This window comes from Mycteria americana, chromosome 2 (assembly GCF_035582795.1).
Source record: "Mycteria americana isolate JAX WOST 10 ecotype Jacksonville Zoo and Gardens chromosome 2, USCA_MyAme_1.0, whole genome shotgun sequence".
Lineage (NCBI taxonomy): Eukaryota > Metazoa > Chordata > Aves > Ciconiiformes > Ciconiidae > Mycteria > Mycteria americana.
This window is the reverse complement of record NC_134366.1, coordinates 29,215,690-29,241,625: the sequence shown is the minus strand read 5'-3', so window position 1 is coordinate 29,241,625 and position 25,936 is coordinate 29,215,690. Positions and strand designations below refer to the sequence as shown.

At 41.2% G+C, this 25,936-nt stretch overlaps 3 protein-coding genes across 4 annotated transcripts in view; 1 reads left to right on the top strand and 2 right to left on the bottom strand.

Moving 5' to 3' along the window:
- Nucleotides 1-3,329, bottom strand: part of UMAD1 (UBAP1-MVB12-associated (UMA) domain containing 1) — a 79,775-nt gene extending 76,446 nt beyond the window's left edge. Inside the window, exon 1 of the mRNA XM_075492874.1 lies at nt 3,254-3,329. The gene's annotated coding sequence lies outside the window, so the exon portion shown is untranslated. The remainder of the gene's footprint in view (nt 1-3,253) is intronic.
- A 40-nt stretch (nt 3,330-3,369) lies between these two features.
- Nucleotides 3,370-8,359, top strand: RPA3 (replication protein A3). The gene is made up of 4 exons (XM_075492872.1): nt 3,370-3,518; nt 3,873-3,947; nt 6,063-6,171; nt 6,664-8,359. The coding sequence occupies exons 1-4, from the start codon at nt 3,420-3,422 to the stop codon at nt 6,744-6,746; spliced, it is 366 nt and encodes a 121-aa protein (XP_075348987.1). The 5' UTR covers nt 3,370-3,419; the 3' UTR covers nt 6,747-8,359.
- A 2,031-nt stretch (nt 8,360-10,390) lies between these two features.
- MIOS (meiosis regulator for oocyte development) lies at nt 10,391-24,982 on the bottom strand. Of its 2 annotated transcripts, none has more exons than XM_075492870.1 (11): nt 24,952-24,982; nt 22,587-23,953; nt 22,279-22,377; nt 20,516-20,773; nt 19,113-19,282; nt 17,407-17,472; nt 16,603-16,761; nt 15,692-15,844; nt 14,147-14,351; nt 12,922-13,051; nt 10,391-12,667 (listed from the first exon to the last, which is right to left on the bottom strand). In XM_075492870.1, the coding sequence occupies exons 2-11, from the start codon at nt 23,881-23,883 to the stop codon at nt 12,571-12,573; spliced, it is 2,634 nt and encodes an 877-aa protein (XP_075348985.1). In that variant the 5' UTR covers nt 23,884-23,953; nt 24,952-24,982; the 3' UTR covers nt 10,391-12,570. The 2 variants fall into 2 exon arrangements, with proteins under 2 accessions (XP_075348985.1, XP_075348986.1); XM_075492871.1 differs by having other exon boundaries at nt 24,948-24,964.
- Between the last annotated feature and the right edge of the window lie 954 nt (nt 24,983-25,936).

Below are 25,936 nucleotides of genomic sequence, written 5' to 3'. Positions count from 1 at the left end.
GATACAAAACTGACCTTAAAGAAAGAACCAGAATAATTTCACATCTAGCAGTTTAAGCTATATAATCTATGGAAGAAGAAAACAGAGAGCATCAGAGCAATTCTCCCTTCCATATTAGCATCTGCTGTGATTCACCAATGAAGTAGCAATCAGAAAAAGAGCAAGATGTTTACAGCCCTGTACAGCCCTGCTTTTGACATGAAAACAAGCAGTTTAAGAGTCAAGAACATGCATGTCGAAAAGATTTCTCTGTGACACCAAAGAACAGTTTAAAAGCTTTTGACCTAGTGTAAGTTACTATGTGAAGAAGAAAAAAAACCCCGACATATCATTTCATTTATCTGGCATTAACATTAGTCATATTCTTTTAGTTTGTGCTTCTTGAAACAGAAGAAAGGAAAGTAAGTGTCAAGAGAAACGCAAATACAAAAAAGGATATACACGTAACAAAACACTAACAAAGACATTTTTTAGTGTTTTTTACATAAAATGTCAATATTTATTTTTAAAGTTTTCATAAAATTTAAGGGAAGCAGAAATACCAAGAACTATGCAACCCAAATTACTGTAGTATAAAAACACTCGAAGATACTGAATCATAGAAAAATCAACCACAATCCAGTCAGACAATAAAAGCATAGGTGACAAAGGCAAAGCCAGGAGTGAAGTAAAAATACTCAAACCAATGTCAATATTCATAACCCTGAAGAAGACAGAAAACGCTAAAATAGAAAGCTAGGTGTTTATTAGATACGATACTCAATAGGTTGAAACCTACTTCTTTCCCTGCAAAAGGTTCTCTTTTGACTGCAAAACTCAACAGCTGCTAAGCATGATACAGACATATATTTGTAAGAATTTCTACAACGTGGTTTTCTAACAGCTGACCCTTCAAACATGGCAGACAAATAGCCCTGGATGAGCCACTTTGCAGCAGCCTGCTGCATCTTGCTCCAACTGCTACATTTATGAGATTTCTCCTTTAAAATCTCTGAAGATATGCTAAGGAGATGAGGATATTCTCTTGCAAATAAACTACTGAAAAGGTGAATGGCATAGTGACACTGAGGAGATGACAACCAGCTACACCCCATCAAAGATATAACCCCACAGCACTCCCCTTCCCGGCCACATGCTGGTTCTGCACAGCTTCTGGCAGTAGCTTGCTTCCTTGGCAAGCTTGTTCAGCTTGCTGAGCCATCACACTAACCCAGCCAACTAACAAAAACCACTTTGTGCTGGTTAGCAAGCTGAACTAACCCACGACTGGTTAGAAGAGTCAGCCGGCACATAGGCGGTGTTAGGATCGCCCTTTTAAGCTGGAGCAGAGTTAGATTTTCTCAAGTATTTCCTGAAACACCGGTCCTGGAAATGGAAAGGAAATCACAGAACCACAGAATGGCTGAGGTTGGAAGGGACCTCCAGAGGTCACCTTTTCCAACCCCCTGCTTAAGCAGGGCCTCCCAGAGCTGGTTGCCCAGGACCATCTCCAGACAGCTGTTGAGTATCTCCAAGGATGGAGACTCAACAACCTCCCTGGGCAACCTGTGCCAGTGCTCGGTCACTCTCACAGCAAAAAAAAGTGTTCCCTGATGTTCAGGGGGAACATCCTCTGTTTCAATTTGTGCCCATTGTCTCTGGTCCTGTCACTGAGCACCACTGAAAAGAGCCTGGCTCCGTCCTCTTTGCACCCTCCTTTCAGGTATTTATATGCATTAATAAGATTCCCTTGAGCCTTCTCTTCTCCAGGCTAAACAGTCCCAGCTCTCTCAGTCTTTCCTCATATGTAAGATGCTCCAGTCCCTTAATCATCATTGTGGCCCTTCACTGGACTCTCCAGTATGTCCTTGTCTCTCTTGTACCCATAACTTGGACACAGCACTCCAGGTGTGGCCTCACCTGTGCTGAGTAGAGAGGAAGGATCACCTCCCTCCACCCGCTCGCAATGCTATGTCTAATGCAGCCCAGGATACTATTAGCTGCCTTTGCCACAAGGGCAATTGGGAGGAACCTCTCCACATGAGGGACAGTTGGGGAAAACACACGGAAAAAGGCAAGACACTTGGTGAGAGTGCCACATCCAGATTCTAGCTCTGTCTTACATCCATCAATTGCTCTAACCCTGGGGATCAAGTGTAAGCTTTTTAATGGTGAAATGAAATGAAATGAAATGAAATGAAATGAAATGAAATGAAATGAATAGAACAGAATAGTTCAGTTGGAAGGGACCTACAACAATCACCTAGTCCAACTGCCTGACCCCTTCAGGGCTGACCAAGTTAAAGCATGTTATTAAGGGCATTGTCCAAATGCCTCTTAAACACTGACAGGCTTGGGGCATCGACCACCTCTGTGGGAAGCCTGTTCCAGTGTTTGACCACCCTCTCAGTAAAGAAATGCTTCCTAATGTCAAGTCTGAACCTCCCCTGGCACAGCTTTGAACCATTCCCACGTGTCCTGTCGCTGGATACCAGGGAGAAGAGATCAGCACCTCCCTCTCCACTTCCCCTCCTCGGGAAGCTGTGGAGAGCAATGAGGTCGCCCCTCAGCCTCCTTCTCTCCAAACTAGACAAGCCCAAAGTCCTTAGCAGCTCCTCCCAGGACATTCCTTCCAGCCCTTTCACCAGCTCTGATGCTATCCTCTGGATGTAATCGCAGTGTACAGAACTGCATACAATACTCAAGGTGAGGCCGCACCAACACTGAATACAGTGGGATGATCACCTCTTTTGACCGGCTGGTTATGCTGTGTTTGATGCACCCCAGGATGCGGTTTGCCCTCTTGGCTGCCAGGGCACACTGCTGACTCATATTGAGCCTGCTGTCGACCAGCACCCCCAGATCCCTTTCTGCAAGGCTGCTCTCCAGCCACTCCTCTCCCAGTTTATACTTCTGTCTATGGAAATGCGTGGGTATCGCAGCTGCAACATTTTAAATATCATCTACGGCCTGTAAAACAAGCGAGGGTTAACAGACCAGTGATGGGAGTGCTAGGCTTGGGCAGCCGTGACCTGAGGGGAGCCAGTATCTAAAGGGAAGATGGCAGTTAGGGGAGGGAAAATAAGGGTAATTGAAGAGAAAAGGATTAAATGACAAAATATACATCGGATAGGACTGGAAGGGGCCGGCCGGGCCGCGGCGGGGAGGCCGGCGGGGGGCTGAGCCTCGGGGAGGCCGGGTCCCCCGGCCTCCCCGAGGCTCAGCCCCCCGCCGGCCTCCCCGCCGCGGCGACACCCGCCCCACTGTCACCCACCGGCCGGGCCGCCCGATGCCGCCACCGCCGCCGCTCACCAACCGCCACCTCCGCTTCCGGATCGCGTCAGGCGAAGGGGAAGTTCCGCCCCGACGCTCCCCCCGCCCCCTGTTGCCAGGGGTAACGGCGCCCCTCCCCTCCGCAAAGGGCGGGAAATCCCGCCGAGATGGGGGACATCCATGAGGTGCCGCGGCGGCGCATCGCTACCGGCCACCTGGCGCAGTACATCGGGCAGCCCGTCTGCTTCGTGGGCCGCGTCGAGAAGGTCCGTGATCTGCTCGGTGGTCGGCTGTTACCCTTTGGGCCGCGCCGCGGGGCCTCGGGGTGGGTAGCTGCCCTGTCGCCCTGGGTAGGGCCTTGTCCCGGGGTGCGCTCCGGGCGCCGGCCCTGTCGCGGGCGGGGACCCCGTGTGGGGAGGCTGTCGCCTTGCCTGGTGCAGCTCGTCGCGGCTAGGCCTGAGGGAGGCCGGCGGCTCCAGTTAGCCCGGGGGCCGGGCGGGAGGCGGCCGTAACGGTCGGATCCCGCGGAGAAAGGCCTGCTGCGCAGTTCTGGTTGAGGCGGCTAAACCTGTAACGCTTACAGCTGCCTTTTGAGCGCACAGGCCTAATGTCTTTTGTAGATTCATCCTACTGGGAAGCTTTTCGTGCTTTCAGATGGAGAAGGAAAACACACGACTGTGGAGCTGAGCGAACCTGTAAGTTAAGGAATACTTTGGAAGTACTTGATGTTGCCTCTTGTGGATACTGGAGGTTTTGTCCTTTCTGAAACCTGTGCCTGCCTTGCGTGTATTGAGTTTTTAGTAAGGGAAAAGAATAATCCTCGGTTTCTCCATTTTCCACCTATGTTTTATTGCCTCTGCTCCTTACATCTGCCGGCTAACTTGCAGTCTTCATGTTCATGAACTGCCTTAGTCTTCATCAGTTTTCAGCTGGTGTTAAGAGAGAACTCCTTCCTTGTCAGGTGCATCCCTGTCTGGCTGCTTTGTCTTATTTATTCGTTTACAGTGTAATATATTCCACTACATGTATTAGCTTTATTTTAATTGCACTTTTTCTTCCCTTTTTCTTATTGCCTTTATATGCCAAACAGAATATTTTGTGAAGATAATCCAAAAAATCTGAGAATATGGTATTCTCAAGAGTTTTTTGAGTTGACATTTCTATATTGTCTTAGAACACTTGTCATAGCATTCCAGTAAACTTCATATTTAGCTTGAAGCACTCTTTCTTAAAAAAATAAAAAATCAAGCAATTAATGCAATGGGTATAAGATATGCTTATAACTACTGCACAAAAATATTGCTTCATTTGTTATCACGTACCACACGTACCACTAAAGGAATAACACCCTGGCATTCTCTTCTGTCTTTAAGTATTTTTTTTTGCTCTAGCAAATGTAATTAAAGGATTCTTTGCGTTGTGATGGCAAATGCTCTAGCTTAACTGAGCACGTGTGTAGTCTTTACATCTTTTTCTCCGACTGAGTTGTTAAACACTGAGAAATCTTGCCATTTCCATGTGAAATAATTGCACATGGTACTCTAACTTTCAAGACAGGAGTCTCTCCTTGTTGATGAAAAGCAGTTTGATCTGGCAAAGAGTTTTGTCTTATAAATGTGAAGCTTGCTGACTTCATCTTCAAACTGCAAGAAAATGTCTTTCCTACAAGTTCTGCCTGTCTCTTAACTCTTTTTTGAGTTCATTAAAAGATTTCCTGCCTTGGGCTGTAAAACTTCAGATGTCAGAATCTGACCAACAATTCCACAACTTTCCATAACAGAGTAAATGGTTGAATTTCATAAATGCATAGCTGCAATGTTGGGCACTTCACAGTCTGTGTTCCACTGCTGTAGGAGGAACTGGTGTGTGCAGAAAAAACATCCCAGGTTCATCTCTCTGGTTTGCCTAATGTCAATGGAGGAACTTCTAGATTTGCTAATCAAAATGCTTTCTAACTTTTTTCCCCTTTAATAGATTCTTTTGTTTGTGTGTGTGTGTAGTTCCTCCTTTCAACAGAGAAACCCAAAATTATGGGGAGGGGAGGGAATCTATTGCTGTGTTCCAGGAGACTTACTAGAAAATTAAAAGCAAGAGTTAGATATTGGAAGAACATGACTGAAATAGTACCACACTCTTAAAATTAGTACCTTAAAAAAGAAAGAAAACATGTTCAAGCTATATGATTTTGGAGTAACATAAAATTTTTAGCCTTTTTTTTTTTTCCCTTGTTCAACCAAAGGCTTGTTATTGTCAATGTCTTTGTATTCTGAACACTTACTGACAGATTACTTAAGAAATAATTTCCAGTTATACCTCCTGAATCTGGAATACTGAAACTGCTCTCTGGCATGTGTGATACCTCCTTAGGTCTTACAGAGTTCTAGGGTTACAGAGTTCAGAGTTCTAGAGTTACAGAGTTCTAGTAAAACCAATTTACTCAGGTTTGAATGCAATGCATTAAAATCTGGATTCTTCTGCTCTCTGTGTCCTAGCTTAGTCTCTGTTCAGTGATTAAATGACACAGTTTTGTATACTTATAAACTGGTATCTTCCCTCTGATTCTTCTTTGTATTTTTTTGTGTCAGTACCAAATTGGCTGTTACAAAATCTGTAAATCTGTAAGTGGTTCAAGGCTTTTGTGGGTTTTTTTGGGAGGGGGACGGGGCTGTTCAGTAGTACCGTAGTTGGACATGGAACAGAATCTGTCATGAGCAAACTGTCAGCTGTGGGGAGCTCCTAGCTTAAGTGCTGTGCAGTAGAGACAGCAGCTGATTTAGTGATACTAATTTCATATTTGGTATGTTTTCTAGCTAGGTGAAGAGATCTCAGGAGTTCTTGAAGTAGTGGGAAGAGTAACAAACCAGGCAACCATAATGTGCACGTCATATGTCCAGTTCAGAGAAGATAAAAGTCCATTTGGTAAGTAAGAATATACATTATGACAAATTCATTTTGGGTTCTGAACTCTTCTGCAATAAGTAAGAAAGGAGAGCCTGATGATCTTTTCTTATGGACAAGATCTTTCTTCAAGCTGCCAGATACGGAGTAGAATGTAGAAAAGGAGAGTGGCATGGGAAAAATTCTGTACAAAATATACTGTTGTACTGTCAAACTGTAGGGACTGATTGGAAGCTGGAGCCAGTCTAGATCATTGCCATGGTCTGATCATTCTCCCACTCCTGACTGTGTGGTTCTTGCCTTGCACTGGACCTCATGTGATTGTGCAGCTAGCAGGCCTAAAAATAACCCTCCAGAAAGCAAGCAATGAGAGCCTTGGGAAAACTGGGGAGGATGGGGGAGACTGGGAATGCTGAGCTATACTGCTTTAAAATAAGCAGTGCTTTAATGCTGTCATTTGCTTATGGGGAATTTAGCTTATGCATGATAACCATTTTCTTTGCTCTCTTTCAGATCTGCAACTCTACAATGAAGCACTAAAAATTATTCATGAATTCCCTGAATACTTCCCATTCGGTACTGGGAGGAACAATTGATTTTTCTTAGCATATATTCAGAGCTTCAGCGGGGACAACAGTACCGTAGCTTTCTTGCCTGACAGCATGATAACAGTTGCATTTATTTCTGACAAATATACTGAAAAGATGCTGTTACATGTGCCATGTATTGCCAGTGAAGAACATTTTCTTTGAAAGTGTATTTATTCAGCAAGAAAGAGAACACTTCTGTGGATATCTCACTGTCTGTATATACTTAACCCTTTTGCATCCAGGAGTGTTCTCTTGCAGGATTGGACTTGCTAGAAACTGAAGTTTTGTAGGCATCTTTTTGTTGTTGGTGGTAGAGGATCTAGGATACTTTACAGGAAACTTAGATTGAAGACATTTGGTGGGGTTTTAATGTAAAGATTTTTTTATTTCATTTGCTTTGATACAAATTTATTGAACATGGGGAGGCATTTTGCATCTTGAAAATGGTCTCTTCTCCAATAAAAAAGATCTGACTACATGTAACTATTCGTGTCAGTATTACATGTTAGAGTGCTGTTTTCAGTGATACATGGTGACTCCCGTTCTATTTCACCTGACACAGGTAATTTTAACAAAGTGGAGTACAAGGTACTTGCCTTTTGCACTGACGTTAAACACTTGGAAGATGTCTAGTTAGGCTTGGGGATTTCAAGTGCAGTTGACTTCCCATCACAACCTTCATTCTTGGTGGGAGTCTAAGCAGAAGTACCAGATTCAGCCAGCTTGTCATGATGACTTTAACCATATAAAGTTCCACACAGTTCCCAATTCTGTTACTATCCAGGCTACTTACAGCATGTAGCAGAATTCTTACGTCTCTTGAAGTAACACAATCAAAGTAAAATCTAACTTTGGAAATATTCTCTGTGAATTAATAAATAAAATATTTTGAAGTATTTTAAATAAACCTGAGCCATGTTCATTAACCTTTCATACAAACAGGTTTCAGGTTTAATAGCTAGATTTAGTGCCTTATGAAGATTGCTATGTTTGTGCTTACTTATAGACATCTCCGTTTTCAGTCAAGGAATTTATGTTTTAAAGACTTCTTATTTATCAAAGTAACTACAAACTGGACGGACGATTAAGTTAACAGGTGATCTATTTTTTCCCCTCTCTACTTAGAAGATAGACAATGGCAAATTTACTGTCACGGGGAAGGAGGAGGAGGACTTCTGAAGCAGGAGTCAGTATCTTACAGCAAACAAGAAGATGAGGTCCATGGGGCATGATAACCACGCTCTGTCCTGTAGTGCTATCACCACTATATTTTGGTGCTCAGTAGACTAAAATGTCATTCTTAATAACTGCATGCATTTTTTCCTAGCATTTAAAAGTCTTTTGTACTACTCTAGAAAACTGGTATTTTGTGCATGTACATATATTCTGTAAGATGTTTTGCACAGTTAGTTACTAAGACTCTCCAGGCCTAATAAAATAGTCTACCACTAGATGGCTATAGCACTTTACCCCATACAGAGACCATCCTTTGATACATGGTCTTACGTATAGGTGTTTGAACGCATCTGAGTGGTAAATGCTACAGTTTCCCTTTGTCAGTCACGATGACTCTTGTTCATCCGGTCCTGCAGTGATGATACCTGGCTAGGCAGGCAGTATACAATGAAAAGTTTCCACTATGTGCTTTTCATTCATCTGCTTCTCTATAGACTATCAATGTTTGTGAATAAATAAATGGCATACCCTGGCTATATGGCCCTACTAACAACATATTCCTAGAAATGCAAGGAACTGTAAAATATTCTTGATATTAAAGTAATGCTCAGGTCATATATGCATTTACCCAGATAGCAATGTGGGAAACAGCCAGCCATTCCAGATACCCAAGGGAAATGAACAACTATGGGGCCTGCTAACCATCAGTTAGGACTGCACCAAGATGAAGGTGCGAGAAACTGCCAGACCTTGTAGATAACAAAATGGGAAATACTGGCTTTGTGCATCGCTGACCAAAGGGGAGTCACCAGGGCAGCTGTATCATAAACACCAAAGAGGGATGTCACCAAAACCAGGGCCAGTAATGGAAGGTGTGAACAGGAGCTGGTGCCTCCTTTGGGAGGACATGAGGGTGGTAAAGGGTGGGAACCTGGGAGAGGAAAGAGGGGCATGAAGTGAGTGATGTAATCGGGGCTGACAGGGAGAGGTCCCTGTCATTTGGAGCAGGACAGTGAGCCTTTGCTCCCACCACACTTGGGACTGACTTCTGGGACCTGGCACCTTTTTCCCTGCCCTTGCTATGGGAATTCTTGGAGCAGCCTTCCTAATATTGGCATGGGGGACACTCACGTTGCCACCTCCTCCTGTAACGTCTGGCATAGTTGGCAGGATCCTGATCTCAGTAAACGTAACTGGAAAAAACAAATCTAGTATAGAAGGGGTGTCTGCCAGAGGCACAGGGAAGCACAGACTGGGCAAGGTAGCTGTTGGAAAGGCAGAGGGGATAGAGCAGGTCCCAAAGTGGGCTTCCTTGGCTGCAGTGGAGGTTAGGCTTTAGCAGAAGCTGGTTACTAAGCACTTCAAAAACAAGAGGCAGCTAAAGGCTGCCTGCAGGGGCTGCTACGTGGTCCAGTCTTCATGAAATACTGTTTTGAAGTTGGAGAGCTACGTTTCAAGAAATAATTTTTAAACCATCAGTCTGTTTTAGCTGTCCAGCAGGCTAAACTGCAAATAAAAATTATGAAACAGACATGATGGAGAGTCTTATTTAGGGAACCTACACACGGGATGAAAGAATCTCTGCACTTTGGGAGGGCAATGGCACAGCTGCATCCCACCGGCCCTTGTGGGAGTCACAAGACTGCCACTGTAACGAGGGCCATGCTGCAATCCAGGTGCCCCCATTTTCCCCAGCCAAACCTCTCCTTGGCGTGTCTGGTGGACATGGAAATCATCACTCTGTGGTTAAGAGTCACTCCTGCTCAAAGCCCCATAGCAGTGGGGCAGAAGGACTCCCAGGTAAGGAAGCTGGGAGCAGCCCTCCTTGTGGGCCAGCAAGCTACTGTGACTTTCCTCTCTGCTCTGACAGCCCAGAAGGGGAATGGTTTTATGTCCCAGTTGGTTAAGGTACAGAAAGCAGTCCGAGAGTCTGAAATGGAGGAACAGACCAACATTTGGCAAATTCTCTTGGGGAAATTCAGTTCAAGTGGGGATGCCGAGGGAGGCCACCAGAACAGAGCAGCTGTGCAGTGAAGTACCATGCAGGAACCTACAGCTGCACACTGGAGGCGGGGAGAAGCCTTGTCAGGGTTGTCACTGCAGACTTGTCTGGCAATCGCTGGACTCTCAGCTGACCCTGGTCACCATCACCAGACCTGCTCTGCTGTCCTTGCTCAGGCATGGACACGTGCACAACTCACGTTGTGCTCATGTGCAAGCAGCCTGTGCATACGATGAGAAAGCGCTTGTGCTTAATCAGGGGAGGGAGGCAAGGCTGGAGCATATAATGAAATGAAAATAATGAAACATAATCAGCATGAACCATGGGGTCAAAACATTTTAGCATGCAAGGCCACCTTCATCTAGTTAACTCTATCAGAGTGAGTTGAGCAGGTATCAGAAAAAAGTAAATGTAAAAGTAACTGCAGCTAATAAAATGTCTGTAGCTATACGTTTTGTTAGAAGACAACAAATCACCCCCAAAATCACAGCTTTATTAATTTAAAAGCAAAACAAGGAAAAAATCTGATCATTAAAAAACATACACCTCTTACTTCGTAAATTTTGCAAATAGTGTAATTACTGGCCTGAAAGCCTGATTACCAATTAAAACAGCCAAAACGGATGGTTATACTGTGCCAGAATATGCACACATTCATAATCCAAAACATTTCAAAGACGTGCTGAGTGTCAAAGTAAGCATCTAATTTAATGAAATGATAGAATTTGACACAAACAGGTATAGTCAAGTCAAAAACGTTATAAATGAGATTTCTTTACATAAGAAAATGAGACATTTTAAGTTAGTAGTTGCACTCACCTGGACATGGAATTTATCAGGAAAATTTACTAAATGTTGTTACTACATAGGAATAAAAACATATCCTTGACACTTACAAATCCTCATTTCCATAAAGCAGAAGTTTTATTGCCTGTATTTATATAAATAGGGTATCATACATTAAACCCCAGTTTACATTTATAAATGGAGAACATTTTGAAGAGCTCTTCAACAGCAACATGAAGTGTGCAAAAATACTGGAAAGAGAAATAAATATTCTAACAAGAAAAAAAGTAACTGCTCTCCCATGCCCACAAATATCAAGTACCTCTTAGATTTTTAAGTTAAAAAAGATCTTTGTCAATTAGGCAAGAATTTTAGATCAGAGTAAATGTAGCAGATGTATTACATTAATGCTAAATCAGAAAATATAACCCAAAGTCCTGAATGTAATCATGTACATCTACAGAAAATGCTTCCACATCCTACCTTGTTGCAACTACACTAGAGCACTTAGAACTAGTGGTATATTACAATATATTCTCTTTTAAAACACCAATTTTCACAGTCCTGGCAATACGGTACCAGTTTATTGCTTCCATTCCATTTAGTATTTCATAGCACACAAGTGTTAAGTAACTTATATACTGTTTCTACTAGTAAATAAACACACACCAAGTAAACTGATGTTATTATCACATACCTTAAAACAGGTTGGTTTTTTTTCCCTAATTTGTGTGAATTTTGTTGCCTACAAAATCAAGGACAACAATACCGATTAGCTCCTAGCACAATATTAACAAAATATCATTGACTGTCTCTCACGTTAATAAATAATCTTAATTCCAGCTGGTAACATATCTAGAACTACTTCTGGTCAATGACCTAAAATTGTGCAGCCTTTTGGGAGCAGATTGGTGTCTGCTAATGACCAGAAGCAGGATTTATATAGGTTGATTTCACACTTCCCAGCACATTTCAGAAACGCAGGGAAATGCTGATTATCCAAAAGTCTTCAAATATTTTTGTAGTCAAAACTCAGCGTGTAGTTTAAAACTTAAATATTTACAAGTCTCCAGTCCTTGAGATTTCAGATCTTCACAGTACTACATTAAAAATTAATCAAGTGAAACTTCCTACAGTTTACCTGCACTCTGCACTGAAACAGACACGTGACTTTTCAGGGAACTCTTCTCTAGGATATAGACATGGCTAGGAGACAAAACCCCCAAATTCTTAACATTAAAATTCACATCAGCTAGATATGTAGGTAAATTGAATAAAAACTTGAATTGCAAAAATATTGCTTTACTATTAACAAAACTTGGGAACAGAGAGAAATGGATTTTTCTTTAAAATAAAACTCTTTAGGATACAATTAACAGTGGCACTTTGAATGAACTTGCAAGGAAACGATTGTTGCATACAAGAAAGTGTGATCAAACAATGAACAGAAGAATCCACAGCATCACTTTGCGATCTTCTGAAGAACATTTTTCAGGTGTTTATTTTGAAGGCCCACTTTCACAACATATAAACACTTCTTTGTTTGGAAAACAAATAAAAGGGCCGATCAGCCTGAAAACTTTATTAAAAGTTCTTTGGATTTTAGCAAATCCAAAGAATCCACAATTCCAGGAGTGCTTTTGAACTGACCTGCTTCAATCCTCTGAACAAGGACCACATACTATACCCAGAGGCTCCTTTCAGGAATACCTGTTTCTGCCAAGCACAATCATACACACATCATTTTACTAATCTGATAGCAATTTATTTTTTCACAGTCAGTAAGTCACAAATGACTTTTGTCTAAAATATATGCTTGGACTATGATGGACAACCATTAGAGCGCCCCACATTTTCAAACAATATTTATGCCTGGACAGTCTCTGCTGGAATGAGATTCCCTGTTGTATCCAGCTGCATACACTTACAAGAGCAGGCAGAAACTGGGCACTCAGTATGGTCCCTAGAGAGCAACGACAGAAAAAAGAAAAAACAGGTAAAATAAAACTAACAAGAATTTTGTCATCTATACATTTAAGTATCTGCAGGCACATACTATTCTGAGATACTATCTCAGAAAAACTCAGCATCATAGGTAAGTTTTGCATATGTTCTAAACCCGAAAAAACATTATAATGATAGACACAGCAAAGGGGGCATGTCCTACTCAGTGCAGCATACACACGTGAAATAAGAAAGATTTTAACATCCGCTTACCTGAACCAGCTAAGCATATGCCCAGCATGTCCACCATGCCTACAGTTGTGACACCAAGTAAACCAGTTGTTGAACTGGGCTAATTTCTTGTCCTTGCTAAGATCCACTTTTTCATCTGACTTGGATCCTCCTGTGCAGAGGCAAACCCACCCCCAGAAATACGCTTGTAAATCATTATGCTTCATTTATATTTCAGTCCCAGTAACACTACTAGAATAAATTTGAAATTAGGAACATTATGTGAAGGAGTGGCCTGATTTTAAAAGACAAGTCAGTAAAATTATTAAGAACTGGTGGAATGCCAAAACAAGACATATATTGCTGAGCTGTTGTTTCACATCTTATGGACATGCTAAACTTGCCTATCAGACAAATTTTACAGACAGAATCTCTTTTCAACAATTATTTATGTTTCAGTGATTGATTTATGTTCCAGTGAATTATAGGCCTGTTGTACTGCATATGAAATGTTCTGCTTTAGCAAAATCAACAAAATCTAAGTTATTAATTGGAACAATTACAATATAGAAGTCATAACACAGATCAGTGAAAGAATGAGAAGAGATATATAAATAGATGACAACTGCACAGCTGCTTATGGCTCTATAACAAGACTGACCTAAAAATATGGACAAAATCCGTTTTGTTTAGACCTTGTATAATGCTGAGCCCAAGACATTTAGAACCAAAAGATTCTAGTCATAATATTTCTTAGCTGTGACAGCATGACCCACACATTCTTTCATACTTAGTGACAGAAAGTATACCACATTAAATTTATTCTCTCCTCCTCTTCTAGCTAAAAATAAATTAATTTACATTCCAAGATTTCTGTAGCATCCCTACAATTAATCTCAAGAAAACACACTTCCCATTTCTTACAGTTTTAAAGCTCATAATACTGACCATGACAATACTTGAATCTTTTCATCTGTCTAACCATGGAATTTCACTGACAGTCTCACTGGGAAAACTGTCAGAACCAAGTAACTGTGCATACTGTCTGACACCAAAGAACTGAGACATAGGTTTCATCATAAAATCAGACGGAATGTAAACAAGTTTTCAATTATGGTCTTCCTCCCTCAAAATGATGAGTATTAATATTTACAGTATGAGTACAAATAGCAAGAAAAAGGTGCAACAGAAGATCTTCCAAGAGGAACTGCTAATTAGGCCTCTAGCCAGTACTCTAGCTGAAAAACTAAAACCCACTGTGTCATACCTGGACAGCTGGAAACTGGTGTTCCCATATTTATCAAGCAAAGTGCACAGCGAGGAAGGGGTTTACGGCAACCAGGACAGCTTGTAACTTTTGACTTAGTTGGTGAACCGCTAACTCCGTATTGGCTAAAACCTCGCCCTTGATGAGGAATAGCTGAACAGCTGTAAGAGATTGATTTTCCACAGAAATTGCAACTCACAAACACCTAAAGAGAACAAAAGCCCATTAATTTTTTTGGTTTGGTTCCACTTTTGCTACACCTACAAGTGAATTCGTTCAGGCTAGCAAACACTTATTTACCAGATATTCTACAGAGTGTCCTGGAAAGCCAAGGCTACTTGTGAAGGAGTTTCTAACATCTTGGCATATGGATGTGGCACACAGTCCTGAGAAATAGGCCTTAATGGTGCTCCCTTACCTCGAAAGCACATAAAAACATGCACAATTGCTAAAACTTGGAAAGGTATTATTTAATATAATAAAAAGGTGCATCTGCAGTAATGAAAGAAATTAAGTTTACCCTACTAACTGTATAATTAAATCTGGTCTCTCCCTCCTTATAGTCAGATGACCCACTCCAGAGTCCCCAACATGAGGATATTCCTAATTATCTGCATACCTTATGCCACAAGTTGTGACTTGATACCAAGGAGCACATACTTTAAACTCCTTAGGGGCTATTTATGTTGATCACATAAGGAAGGAGCAGTAAACTCAACTCCCTCCCACTTGGAGCAGTACAGATGCAGATCTCCTTAAACAGCTCTGACAGATACATCAATTCAAAAATAGCATTCCTTAGAAACCCTTGGGCCCTAAGGCTTGTAATGCACACACTTAGCAGACATGAGGGAGTGAAACGTGCTGTGGTAAGACCATGTTGGCTAAAAATGCCACCAGATGTTAAGTAGATAGCATTTGGACAGGGTGTTAATTTTTGGTTTAACTTCTGTTCAGAACTGATAATGAAAGTTGCTGCTGTTCACTTTTAGTTTAAGGTTCAAGGACTTCAAAATAGCTTTGAGGTTCGCTTCAATTAAAACAGAGCCAATTTGAACTGGTTCTTGGTTCAATTCCCTGGTTTCAGCATCATCCTCACCCTGATGCTGAGTTCAGCTGGATGATATGTCTCTGATTTTGTTTTTCAACATGGGAGGAAGAAAAAACAGTTTCCCCAGAAAAACTGTTGAAAAGGTACAGTTTCTGAAAGACAACCTGTTATTCAAAAGAAAAAGGTTTAAGAAAATTTAAAAAAAAAGAACACAAATAAAATGGTAGGGAACTGATTTCCTAGATTAGATATGAAGAAATGTAGATTTGTTTACCATATTTCTGCACTCTCTATCAAAACAGTTATCAAGTCCTTTCTGAAAAAATATTTTTAAAACAACACAGCTACATTTTTAGGGCAGCTTTAGTTGAAGTCTTTCTTTTGCACATGAATTCTCATGAAAGCCAAGGTGCATCCAGCAACTTTTTTCTACAGAAGTAACACGCCACCTTCCTTTCTGGACTAGTCATACTTCATGCAAGAATTACATTTACCTGGGCTAAAGGTTTTGAACTGGGATCTAGCTTACTCCTATGGATATCAAATTCTGCACGTTTATGCCAAAATCTCCAAGCATCTAAAAGATTCCTGTAGTTCTCAATCCAGTACTGAACCCTCTCATCCTTAAGTACATCCGATGGAGAACCCTAAAGCAGGCAGGAAAAAATGTCAGACACACACTGAAGATACACAATATAAATTATGCACTTTTTCAAAAGGCTTTACAAAGCATACTACAAGATATGAGAAATAATACAGTGTAATTTGTCTATAAAAAATTAATTTCCTGTTAAACTGTAATGCAAGTTTGATAAAAATTTTCTTCAGTCTGTCTCTCTGGTTGAAAATACTTGTGCTGCCACATCCTCCTAAAAACTCGTGTCTGTCAGATGAAGGATTATGAAATTTGGTCACATATCACAGTCTATATCATTGTTATGATTACATATGCAGTTAAACACAGTTCTGGCAATAGCTGCAACTGTGTAAGGGCCAAGACAAGTCCATCATAAAAAAAACAAACCCAATGCCTACAGACAAACAAAAAACCTCACCTCAATTCTCTACCAAAATCCCGGAAGCAAAAAAAATAATGAACCTGTCAGGAAAACACCAGCAATAAGCCAAGGAATGGGTATTCCCAGTTCAGCTAGTGAAAAGGACTGTTTTCTTTTTGCCTTTTTCCCCTACTATCTCCTCAAGCTATCTCAGACAGAGGGAGTGAAGATACATGTTTATAGTTAACATTGAGTGTTTCAGCTGATTCCACAAAACAGGCATGATACGTATCGTCCCAATTTATTATAGAAAATACTTTTTAGGTCACAAGATTCAGTACTATACTGCTAAAGAAACTATGTTTAGTTCTCCTCTATAAAGATTTATTTTCGAGTGAAACACTAACCTGTAGCATGCAATAGCTTGCTGTCTGGACATCTCCAGTTCTGTCAACATAACTTTCCATCAAGTCAACTCCATCTTTTGTCAGCCCTGTTAACAGTATTCCCTCCAAATTCCCAGCATCTTTCATTTCATTCGTCAGCTTTTCAATAAACCTGTTCAGCTATAAAAAAAATTTACTTAACTTTTGCCATCTGTTCATCCCTTCCTAACTCATTTATGTTGGCGTATCACAAAACTTTTCATGATTTGAATAGCTTTCTTTAAGAGTGTCTGCTGCTAACAGATTATGCTGCTTGCTGGATGTTACGCAGAAAAAGTTATATGGCTATATCCACTATATTGCAAGAATTCAAGTATTTATCAACAAACTTTAAGCCTCCTGATAGGAAGTGCAAAGAGAGAGGTTACATATTCTTTAAATACTTCAGTCAATTTAAAATAAAACATTCCTGCTGTAAAACCAAGCCTTAATTCAAAAGAACGTAAATATCTGGAAATAAATACTGAATAAGTACAAATACTCTCCAGTAAAACAGACATACAGGTAATGCAATAGCATTTAACAGACTAGCATGTCATGAGTACTAATAAAAAAACCAACCAAACAAATAGAAACCCAAAAATCAAGCTGAAGGTACAAAATGAAGACCAGGTTAGACCATACCTTATATCCTACTGTGATGAGAAAAAACAAATCACTCATGACTCATTGCTTCCACTGCTCACCCCTCCACCCCAGAGTTTCTTCTGCTTCTACATAAAGCCCAGCGTAACAGTTTGCTTAAATGTGCAACCGCAAACTTACCTGAGCATCATTGAGGAACTTGCAAGCAAATGCCACTCTGTCTCGTACAGCTACGTTATTTTCATACTTTGGAGAGAAAAATGGGAATACTACCATCACATGCAAGTTTCCACTTTTTCAGTACATTGTTTGTAAAAGTCAGAACATTTGCACTATTGTATAACTAATACTATGAAATTGATTACGTACAAGGAAAACATCACATCAGATCAATCGTTTATACTCAGATACAGGTATCACAGCAAGACTGCGGCTATTGAAACAATCTACTCAAATGGCAGGAATGGCTGGTACAACACATCCTACATGGTTTATGAAACTCTAGAAAAAGAAACCTTGCAAGTCATGTAGAGCTGGGCTTAGTGCCTCTAGCACATATAGCCAAGAGTCTCACCAAGTCACCAAGTCAAGGGGGAAGAAAAACAAACCAACCTTCATTTACCATATTTACAAAATAACTAGCCTAACCACTCAATTTCTTCCTAAAATCACAACTAAAAGTTAATAAACAAAACAAACAAACCCCCCACCACCAAAAACTAACTCCAAACACCCAGAACATGGATTTCTCACAAGTGTATTGGCACTCAAGGTGCAGCAATGCAATTATATTTACTTTCTGCTTTTTAATCCTTCTACTAGATGAGACCAAAAAAATCCTTGACTAGATTCATTCTGGTACTTAGCTGTGCCCATATTTTTCCTTCCTGATATTCTCAGAATAGAAATTGTGATTGGCACTGCTAAAACAAGGAGATGTGCTTGGCAAAATCTTTTTCATGCAAACTTCAACAGGTCTCACTGGAGTAAAAATTAAAATTAAAAAAGAACACCTTATGATCTGTCAGTTTCCAATTCATCAATAAAAAACAACTGTAAAATTATTACCTAACATCCAGAGAACAAGAACATTCTCTCTTGAAGAGAGAAAAAAAGACTCAGGTTTCTCTTCTCTGGGATTATTATCTTTTTTTTTTTTAAATACCCTAAAAGCATCATATTATGACAACTTTGTTTTCAACAGATTTAGGCCAATTACCCTGTTGCATTACAGGAGTCCTTCCTTGGGCTAAATAATTCCTACTGAATCAAGTATTTCTGTTGTTCTCTAACCAAGGATCAAGTATGCTACTACTCCAAAGGCTTGAAGTATCTCATAATTAAAGATTTAGTTTGCTCTTCACAAGGCAATTTTACACCAATTTCAGAAAATGTGAAACTATTCTGTTTACTGTTTCAACACAGTGAAATTAATTTAACAAGTAAACAAGGAAAAATAAAATACAATTCAAATATAGCTTGATGAAAGTTCTGCAAACTCCCCTGCACTTACTCTGTTTTGTGCATTTCCATTATTAACCTCTCTCCCCTTTTTTCCTCCTGCTTAAATTATTTTGATAATGTATATCTAGTGGTTTAATAACTCCATGCTAAAAAAAATTTCCCCTAAAAAATGTGTGAACTGTATGGAATATTTTGGCTGCTTATGCGTGCTTTGTTCACTAACATAACATTCGCTAATACGAGATGTCTGTTTAGCAGAAAAAATGTTATCTGCCAGCATCAGGAGAAAATAATACATTCTAATCTGATTAATTCATGAAGTATATAGCACTTCCCCTACATACGTGTGTGTGTGTGTATATATATATATACATATGCACCTATTACTTAAAGGCATTTTAACATAACAGAAATTTACTCACCAAAACACCATCATATGAACCTGACTCACTTGTGAGGAAAGCAAACATAGCACATAAGTAGGGATTGTTCAACTGCAGTCTTAGAGTACTGCACATTTCTCTCCAAAGTGAGTTCTTCTCATCTGTGTAGCCTGATAGAGCCATTGCTACTACATTAAGGTTCAGATCACCTGATTTATTAAAAACAATCAGTGAAACAATATTCAAGTTAAGGACTTGAAAAAAATCCAATTAAAACTGTAATTGAAAGCATCAGTTTGAAACAGAATGTTTTGTCAGGATGCAAGACAAAATGCAGTAGAATTAACACTAGCTAAAATAAATATGCATACATTAGCATTCATTAGTTTCTGCTTTAAAGGCCTCTGTTCAGGTAGGTTAACAGCTCTAAAAGTCACAAGCCCACATGCATGACAGCCTGAGTTATACTTTAAGCAACATCACACTGGTTCTGGTATTTTGAAATAGCTTTGAACTGCTAAATGTGTTTCTATCACTATCATAAAAGATTGTCATTACCATAATTCATATCCACAAGAAGCAAAAAGATAGGATTGTATATATAGCCATCACTTAACAGACCTAGCTGGAGGATGACAATTGCATATAGCAGCTTCAGGTTAACAACTTTCCTAAAACATTAAATCTATTTCATCTAAATATTCATTCTGTTAGAAAGTTCAATTTTATTTTTTAATTTGAAGATATCATGTCTCCGCTCTGAACCTTCCCTATAGAAAGCACACACACACTTCCCCCCACCAAAAAGGGGCTATATTAAAGAACCTTAACAGCTCCCTCCGTGTCTTACCTACCCACTTCAGGGGGAAGATAGTCTTTTAAATTTAATAAGAGAACACAAATGCAAATCAGAGTTGTAGGAGGAATACTGGCAAGAAAACAGAACAAAAATACCTCAATCTCCTGGCTCCAGTATCTTAACTTTTCCCTCATACATTGCAACTCTTACCAAATATTACCCCAAAACAAATGTTTTCTGCAGACCCTAAATATTACATTTCAGTTATTCCACAGCCATTGCACTGGTGGAAAGCTGGATACAGCCCAAGGGAAGCAGATATACATGATATCTAGCCAAGATGCAATTCCATTAAAATAAAAGAATCCCACTAGTTCTGAGTGTAACACTTTCTGAGGTATGTATCAATAGGAAATTCTGAAACATACAATCTATTTTAACTAGACGTTAAAGCATACGACAGTCTGAGGAGTGAACGATCAGGATTTGTCAGATTCTCAGGCTCCAATACAACCACTTCAAGTAACTATTTTATAAGACAACAGGCATCTTTTCCATACTACCTTCCCTAATTCTGTTTACAGAAAAGAATCTGCTAAGGTGATATAATGCCAAAATAAAAGATACCAAACACAATACGCACCTTTTCCCGAGGAAGCCCCTTTATTTAGAATTTGTATTGCTCGCCGTATGTCCAAGTTGAAAAGTGCTACAGCAGCAGCTCGCTCCCAGTCTCCTTCCTGTTCCAATGAATTTAAAAAAGGTTCCACATCTAAGTCTGTTCCCTTCTTTATCCATCCACAGAGCTGCAAAGCCAAGGATCTCTCCTCACTCAGATACTGAATAATATCTGCCTGTCTATCAGATCCACTCCTGCTGTGCCTGAGGTTCTCTGTTGTTCCTAGAAATGGGAAATAAGTTAAATTATGCTTAAATCACAATTTAAATTGCAACTGCAATGCAACGCTTTGATTTAAATCATAAAGCAGAGTACAAAAGCTGAGTAACATATTTTAGTACTGTCCTGGTTTCGGCTGGGATAGAGTTAATTTTCTTCCTAGTACCTGGCATAGTGCTGTGTTTTGGATTTAGCATGAGAATAATGCTGATAACACACTGATGTTTTAGTTGATCCTAAGTAGTGCTTACACTAGTCAAGGACTTTTCAGCTTCTCATGGCCTGCCAGCAAGAAGCTGGGAGGGGGCACAGCCAGGACAGCTGACCCCAACTGGCCAAAGGGCTATTCCATACCATATGGCGTCATGCTCAGTATAGAAACTGGGGGAGTTGGCCAGGGGGCAGTGATCACTGCTTGGGGACAGGCTGGGCATCGGTCAGTGGGTGGTGAGCAATTGCATTGTGCATCACTTGTTTTGTATATTCTTTCATCATTATTTATTATTATTGTTTTCCCTTCCTTTTCTGTCCTATTAACCTATCTTTATCTCAACCCACAAATTTTACTTCCCCCCCCTGCCCCCCCGATTCTCTCCCCCATCCCACTGGGGGAGGGAGTGAGCGAACGGCTCTGTGGCGTTTAGCTGCCTGCTGGGTTAAACCACAAGTACTTTAAAATAACATCACTAAAAACTCCACGGTGAGGAGCAGCATCAACAAAATTATTTTGATCTGCTAAAAATCATACGTCTAAACTTGACACATATTCCCCACTAAGTCTTTTTTCTTTCCTCTACCTCCTAAGATTTTGGAGGTTCTTGTTACAGTTGACAGGAATTATCAGTATGTTCAATCTGAAAATACATAATCCACAGTCAAGCACCTGCTCTACCAGTTCTCTTCTTCTTAGCAAGCATCAACGTGCTAGAAGCTTTCCCACCACTGAAGAGTTATTTTTTGCTCCAAGGAGCATAAATATTAATGACACATAATGAATAGAGAAGGAAAGATTCAAATAAGAGATTATAGTAATAAAAACTTCACTGAGCATATGATACATAATGTGATGCACCAGGGGTGCTTACCGCATCAGAACAAGACAGCTTATTAAACATAGTTATACAAATGTACTTAGTACATTAGCAGTGACTACAGCAAAGTCAGCTTCCTAGAACAACACCCCTATGTGGAACTTCGAAAAATATCATTGTTATGTGGGGAGCAAGAATTTTCAGCGCCATAGTCAAAACCCAAATGTTTGAAATAGTTCAGCTGAAGATTTACCTGTGAAGATACTTTGGTTTTGTGATTACTGACTTTCCAAGAACACTGAAAATTCTGGAAATTACTGTAATATAAACTGTTAACTTACATATATTAAAACACAGAAATACTTTGTTTCCATATTTTTAAACAGCCTCTTTCAACAACTTTTAAAGACAAACCCATGAGTGCATCATTCTGTAAACATACCACAATAGAACTTATCAAAGTTGGAACATTCTTACCCAAAGATGACTTCACAATTGATTTAATGCCAGCATAAACTAAGGGACCTTTGTTTCCTGTAAGTTTTTGATCCATATCTTCAGTATACTGCTTCATAAGTATTTTCATGTATAGGAAGCTTAATTTTTCCCAAGTGTTTGAAAAACTTTTTTTTTTTTTAATTTAAAGTCACATCCTATTAACACATGCAAAGTATTTACAGGATGTTGCATTACATTTAAAGATTTTCATGCATTTCATATAACTGGTTTACATATAAAGGTATATTACTTCTTTAGGATATAAACTACAGTAAAATAAAGGATATAATGCAGAGTGTACCAAAGCGACTTCAGCTGAGGATCTTCATTTCCAGCTAGGAGGTGATTTCTCCAGACTTGTTCAGTATCAAGACCATACCTTGACAGAGCTCTGAGCCGCATTTTGGTTGCTATGTCTTTTTCCAAGGAACTAGCCTTTCCTTCTTCTGTACACTCATATAAATGTCGTCCACAAGCCCACATTAAGGATGTCACTGGACTCCATGCAAGAGAAATTCTTTCAAAAACTGTGAAGTCAGACATAGTCCTGTTGGGAGTCACTACCACCATTCGATTTTGACTTGTGGGATGCCAGGCAAATGAAGCAATGTAGTTTTCACATGGTTGGACACTTCTTTCAATTATTGTTGGCTCAGTTTCATCTCCAATAGGGGTGGGAGTATGCTGCATGTCATACAGTCTAATGATATTACTATCCCTTGTTAAAGTAGCTAACAGTCCAGTTCTTGTTGGACACCACGCGACTTTTGTTAAGGGTTTAGGTTGCTCTGTCAAAGTCAAAACAGGCTTTTCAAACTTTCTTAAATCCCATATGGCAACCTGACCTTCATAGAAGGAAGCTACACGATCGTGGAAATAGGGATCAACAGTCACTCCTTGGACAGCCTTGGTGTTTACAAATATTTTTTGGCTTGTGTTCCTCAGATCAAAGATAGCCAGATTTCGATGCATTCCAGCTAAAAGCAGCTTCTGATCCCGTGGAAGCCAACAGAGAGAGAGACAAGCATCGTTCTGTCCCAATTCATATAGTGGCTTTGTTACTACCAGTCCTGCTTCCGGATCTCCTGCCGAAAGTCTTACTTTCTCTGTAGCAACTGCAGTCTCTGGGGCATATTTGCTACTGATATCCCAAATCAATACTGAAAAGTCAGCTCGATGTTTATCTAACCCGGCAGCAAGCCAATTACTATCTAGTGGGTTCCACGCAAGGGTATTGCATTGCCGTGCGTGTTTGGGAACAAACTCTTTACCTATCAAATCTTTAGATTTTGAGTTGTGATCTTGACCGAGGCTAGTAAGTACCACTCGACCATTGGCCTGACCAACAGCAAGGAGACATTCTGGATCATACTTTGGATACCAAGCCACACATTTCATATACGGTGTATCTGAATTTATTGACAATAGCGTAGCTGTAGTTTCTTCCGATAACCGCAAGGACCCTGCCTTGAGTTCTGAACTTACAGCAGAGTCAATGTGATAAAGGCTCAATTCCGAATCACATACAACAAATCTGTCAACGTGGTGCGGGGCCCACAGAATATCAGGTTTGGAGCCACTCATGTTTAGGATAAGTTTACACACAATTTAAGCTCTTGTAAGAAGATTCAGGTGATATCCATGCATATGGAAGCTGTTGAGAAAATAATTTTTAGGAATGTTATCAAAACCCAAATTCCTTTGTAATCTGAGATCATCTTTAAACAAACAAAAATATGGTTCTGAACGACTTTTAGCCCAAGCATTTAACATTTCAGGCCAAACCTTAAGCATTCACTGCATTACATCACTTTCCCCACAGCACACTTTGTTTTTACTGGTATATACCTACTGAGATAGAACCAACATAGCCATCTACAAACTAATGACAGGATTTGCTGTGTTTACAAACTCCACAACAGTATTAAGGGAGAAGGGATTAACTGAGATGTGATGTGGCATGATATGTGGGTGTGCTGCTGGTAAAGAGCCACTCCCTAAAACACATAGAAGAAAATTTTCCTGCCTAATTGAAGTGCACTAATTGACAAAAAATAGAGTCTGTCTGTTTTGTCTGAAGCCTGCTCCATAGCCTAGAAAGGCTTGCCCTCTTTGAAGATTTCTACAGAAATACAATTTTCCACTCCTCACCTTATTCTAATGCTCCTAATCCCACCTTCTGCCCCAACATTACCGTGTCTTTGTTCGTATTTGGCCTAGTCGCATTCATAAATGTACGTTACTGTGAAACTGCGTTTACACTTTCAGTATTCGCAACCCCAGAATCATTACACGTGCCTATATACAAAAAGACCCCACAGATCCTATAAACGTCTTTTATAATGGAGAAAGGGACATACGAGATTGGGAAGCATGAAAAGGGAGCGCTATTTACTTCTCCCGGGCCTCCTTTGTGTGTCTGCTCGTTACCCCCAGCCCAGCTCCTACGTGCTCCGGGGCGGGGGGGCGCAGGGTCCCCTGGCCGCAGCTCGGCCCGTCTCGCCGCTCCCCGCCCGGGGGCTGCGCGACGCGGTAGCCGCGGAACGAGGAGGCCGCCGAGGCCCGCCGGGACCCCGCGGCGGCGGGAACGGACCGGAGCGCGGAAGACCGCTACCCTCCCACCCTTCCCGGGCGCGGCAGCTGCTCACCCACCCCGCGAGGCCCTCCGACACCACCGCCGCCGCCGCCGCCGCCGCCGCCGCCGCCGGGGGGGGGAGCGGGGGAGGGGGGCGACCCGCCGCCAGCCGGCCCCACCGTCCGAGGAGGAAGAACGGGAAGCGCACGAGGGTTTCCGGTTGCGGGGGCAGAGGGGAAGGAAAAACTGCGGCACTTCCGGCGTTCGGGGAAAGAAAAGCTGCTGCACTTCCGGCGCGCGGGGCGGCAGGGAAGGTAAGCGCCAGCCCGCACAGAGCGCCTTCCGCCCGACGCAGCCGTGATCCCACTTCCGGTCGTAGGCCGCCCTTCTTTCATTGGTCCGTGGGAGCCCCTGACGCCACGCCTGGCGCCTGCGCGGCGGGGTCCGGCGGCAGCCCTCAGCCGGGCGCCTCGGCCTAGGGCGCCGCTGGCGGCGGCGGGCGGAGCTGCGCGGCTGCGCAGTACACCGCGGTCGGCCCGCGTAACCCCGGGGTGGGTTGGGGTGGCTCGATTAAAGTTGAAAATCTGGGGTTGTAATCGAAGATACGGGAATTCGTGGGGTGAATGAGCACGGGTCACACCGGGAACCAGCGACAGAGCCGGGGAAGGGTGGCTGGACGGCCGCTCTGTTCTTATTTGTTGAAATACTCTCACTGCTTGACGTAACATTGTTCAATGTCAATGTTGGGTTAGTGTTGATAAGGGTTAGTGTTGATAAGCGTTAGTGTTCAACTAACTTTAGCTGCATAGTTTAAAGCAATATTACTCAGTTTTCCCTATAGTGGACAGTGTCAATTCTATGATACTATGCAAAATTAGTATTTTTAGCAAAACCAAATTTTTTCTAAGAAAAAACATTTGTTGTTCTTACTAATTATGAAAGAAGAACATTAAGGATTTGGGAGATTTAAGATCTGCCATGAAAGGGATTAACAAGAGAGACAAAGGAGTCAGCATTTCCTTGCAGAAATGAAGCTGTTACTGCAATGTTCAATCTGTATAC

Excerpts from the sequence above, each read along its gene's own strand:
- RPA3 (XM_075492872.1), top strand. The coding sequence starts at position 3,420 with ATGGGGGACATCCATGAGGTGCCGCGGCGGCGCATCGCTACCGGCCAC. Across the intron at positions 3,948-6,062 it reads CTGTGGAGCTGAGCGAACCT|CTAGGTGAAGAGATCTCAGG; the intron begins GTAAGTTAAGGA and ends TATGTTTTCTAG. Across the intron at positions 6,172-6,663 it reads AGAAGATAAAAGTCCATTTG|ATCTGCAACTCTACAATGAA; the intron begins GTAAGTAAGAAT and ends GCTCTCTTTCAG.
- MIOS (XM_075492870.1), bottom strand. The coding sequence starts at position 23,883 with ATGAGTGGCTCCAAACCTGATATTCTGTGGGCCCCGCACCACGTTGAC. Across the intron at positions 16,762-17,406 it reads AGTTCCTCAATGATGCTCAG|CTGAACAGGTTTATTGAAAA; the intron begins GTAAGTTTGCGG and ends TTTTTTTTATAG. Across the intron at positions 14,352-15,691 it reads GTTCAAAACCTTTAGCCCAG|GTGTTTGTGAGTTGCAATTT; the intron begins GTAAATGTAATT and ends TGTTCTCTTTAG.